The 3,009-nt window shown below is 36.9% G+C and overlaps 1 protein-coding gene across 2 annotated transcripts; it reads right to left on the reverse strand.

Annotated features, from left to right (window-relative positions):
• Nucleotides 1-400: 400 nt before the first annotated feature.
• On the reverse strand, nt 401-2,589 carry LOC114723155 (cytochrome P450 71A1-like). Of its 2 annotated transcripts, XM_028909310.1 has the most exons (3): nt 1,574-2,589; nt 830-1,458; nt 401-728 (listed from the first exon to the last, which is right to left on the reverse strand). In XM_028909310.1, the coding sequence occupies exons 1-2, from the start codon at nt 2,537-2,539 to the stop codon at nt 832-834; spliced, it is 1,593 nt and encodes a 530-aa protein (XP_028765143.1). In that variant the 5' UTR covers nt 2,540-2,589; the 3' UTR covers nt 401-728; nt 830-831. The 2 variants fall into 2 exon arrangements, with proteins under 2 accessions (XP_028765143.1, XP_028765142.1); XM_028909309.1 differs by lacking the exon at nt 401-728 and having other exon boundaries at nt 775-1,458.
• Between the last annotated feature and the right edge of the window lie 420 nt (nt 2,590-3,009).

Consider the following 3,009-nt stretch of genomic DNA (forward strand, 5'->3'; position numbering starts at 1 on the left):
TTATAATGAATGACAAAAAAGATAAAAAAAAAAAATATGATATTAGCAGGAGCTTATAAATTCAAATTGAAATTAATAAAATGGATCACACCCCTTCAAATTTGGAACTTATAAATAAGATCTACAGGAGCTTATAAATAATTTAAAATTATTATATTATGTAAATTGATATATCTTTATTTTTCATTATTTAATAAAAGTTACACTCATTCTGGTGATTTTACAAATTAAAATTACTTATTTAATCATAATCCAAACACCTTACTTTCATATTTTACAAAATAAAATTATTTAGTCAATCATAATCCAAACAGTTTACTTTCACAAACTAACTTATTTACAAAAGTTAATCCAAACATAAATCACATTAAATAAATTACTTTTGTTACCATCCATTCAAATAGACCATCGATAAGGGATTACAACATGTAAGATATCTTACTAGAACCAAATATTTGTCATCCCCTTTAGGCTCTTGACAAAAGGTGGAGGTTGACAATAATTGCTATTAAGACTACGAGACATGTTATTTAGATAATCAGCTGTGGACTGCAGTGTTATAATCTTTGTAAACATGATTAAGCGGAACCTACCATTCCCCCTGTGGAAAATGTCTTTGACAATCGCAACTGTATAGTCCTTAAACATGTACTCCAACATTCAAGCTTCAACAAAACAAAGCATACCTACTTTCTTCCTTGTTTTTTTTTGGCCAACGCAGAGCATACCTACTCGATAACATGAGTACAGACACAAATTACAAGCATTTTTTAATTTATTTAAAATGTTAATTTAAACCACGAGCTTGAAAGAAAAACAAAAACTGGACCTTCAAAACTTAGATCTAATGGAGTACAGCATTGGTTGCACACAAATTGGTACTTTCTTTCTGCAAGTAATTCCATATGCCTCACTCATATCCATGTCTCCAGCAGATTTACATGTTTCAGGCAGCTTCCAGTCAAACCAATACAGAAGATTAGCTAACAAATACTCCAGTGATGCAAATCCAAATGAAACTCCTGGGCATCCCCTTCTTCCACTTCCAAATGGAATAAACTGAAAGTCTTGCCCTCTGAAATCAACTTGATCATTCTCAAATCTCTCTGGAGCAAACTCTTCTGGTCTTTCCCAGAATTCTGGGTCTCTCTGAATTGCCCATGCATTCACAAACACACTTGTTTTTGCAGGAATATGGTATCCTCCCAGTGTCACACTCGATCTTGTGGCCCTTGGAATCAAAAGAGGAACAGGAGGATGCAATCTTAAAGTTTCTTTCAGTACACATTCCAAGTACTTCATTTGTCCCACATCACTGTCTTCCACTTTTGGCTTATTTCCGACCACTCTTCTTACCTCTTCTTGAGCTTTCATCATAATTCTTGGATTCTTCACCAGCTCTGCAAATGCCCATTCCAGAGCTGTCGCCGTAGGGTCACTTCCTCCCAGGAACAAATCCTGCAATTGTCAGAATGAAACAACTTTGAACAATTGAACTGATGCAAACTAGACTTTCTGAGATTGTATGAATGCGGAGGACTCCATTCAGAGAGAGAGAGAGAGGGGTAGCTACCACTATCGTTGCTTTGAGGTCAAATTGGGTAAGCTCAAAGTCAAGTTGACCATCTTGTTGAAGTTGCTGAAGAATATCAACGAAGTCTTTCTTTTCTGATTTGCCATCCTCATCTTCATTTCTTCTAGCTGCCTTGTGTTGATCAATCACCTCATCGAAGAAAGCATCAACTTCTCTAAATGTGGCGTTCATCCTTGAAATTAATCCAGTAACAGCATCCATCCATCTCAATGAAGGGAAGAAGTCTCCAAAACTGAAAGCTATAGTGTGAGCACTAATCTGTGCTGCCAAGTCTCCAAAGCTTCTCTTCCCATCTGCTGACTGAAACTTCTGTCCAAGAAGACATTTGCAAACTATATTGTTTGCAGCTGCAACAATCATATCAGACATATTCACACAAGACCCTTTGTTATCACCATCTGCGCATGCTTCACGAATCTTACTGATCATATCTGCAACTTCCTCCCTTACGACGAACTGAAAGAATTGAACCCTTTTTGGGCTGAGAAGTTCAAGAACGCATATTTTCCTCTTAAGCCTCCATTCTTCACCGTAGGGCAAGAAACCCAGATCCTTGCATCCGTAGAGAATGATTTTTGCAGCTGTGGTTTGAGGCCTATCTGAGAAAACAACATCGTGGGATTTAGTTATTTCTCTGGCCATGTGTGCAGAAGAAACCACAAGAGTTGGCTTTTGACCCAAGTGGAGAAACATGAGAGGGCCATACTTTTGTGAGAGAGCTTTGAGAGAACGATGAGGCAGAGTCCCAATCTGATGAAGATTGCCTATGAATGGAAACCCAGGGGGGGATGGAGGCAGATTCAATTTGTTTCTTCTTGTTCTTGTCAGCTTCAGCACAAGGATGGGGATTATGAACAGAGAGAGAGACAAGTACAAGGTTGGGTTTAACTCAAAGGGGAAGTTTTCCAGAATTGACTGCGGAAGCATTCTTCTTGTTCCGTCCATGACCGTGATGATACCAGAGGTTTTCCATAGATAAAATAAGTAAGCATGATTTTTCTATTATTTTATCACTGCATGAAAGTGAAAGAAACCTGCTTCAGAAACAGAACAAATACGTAATGATTTTCACAAGAGCTTGAATAATTAGCTTCCATGTCTTTATTAACCCATTATTTTATATTGTAGCTTTAAAAAAAAAATTTACTAGAAGGATATTATATCTATTACTATAGAAACTAGATACGTGAAATGAATGGCGACAAAAGATGAATCCTGGCAACTTGCGTTTACAATTGGGGTGGAATCAGCATATTCCTATTCAGTATCTTACAATGGAATTCGTTATGAAGTAAAAGCCATATAATGCGGGGAAGAACCAATTTACTATTATTAATAATTATACAATTGCTTATAATCATCATCATCATCATCATCGGAGGCGGCTCATTGTCCATTTACTCTGTTGTGTTGTG

This window comes from Neltuma alba, unplaced genomic scaffold (genome assembly GCF_004799145.2).
Source record: "Neltuma alba isolate B1F8T4 unplaced genomic scaffold, ASM479914v2 tig00012124_pilon, whole genome shotgun sequence".
Taxonomy (NCBI): domain Eukaryota; kingdom Viridiplantae; phylum Streptophyta; class Magnoliopsida; order Fabales; family Fabaceae; genus Neltuma; species Neltuma alba.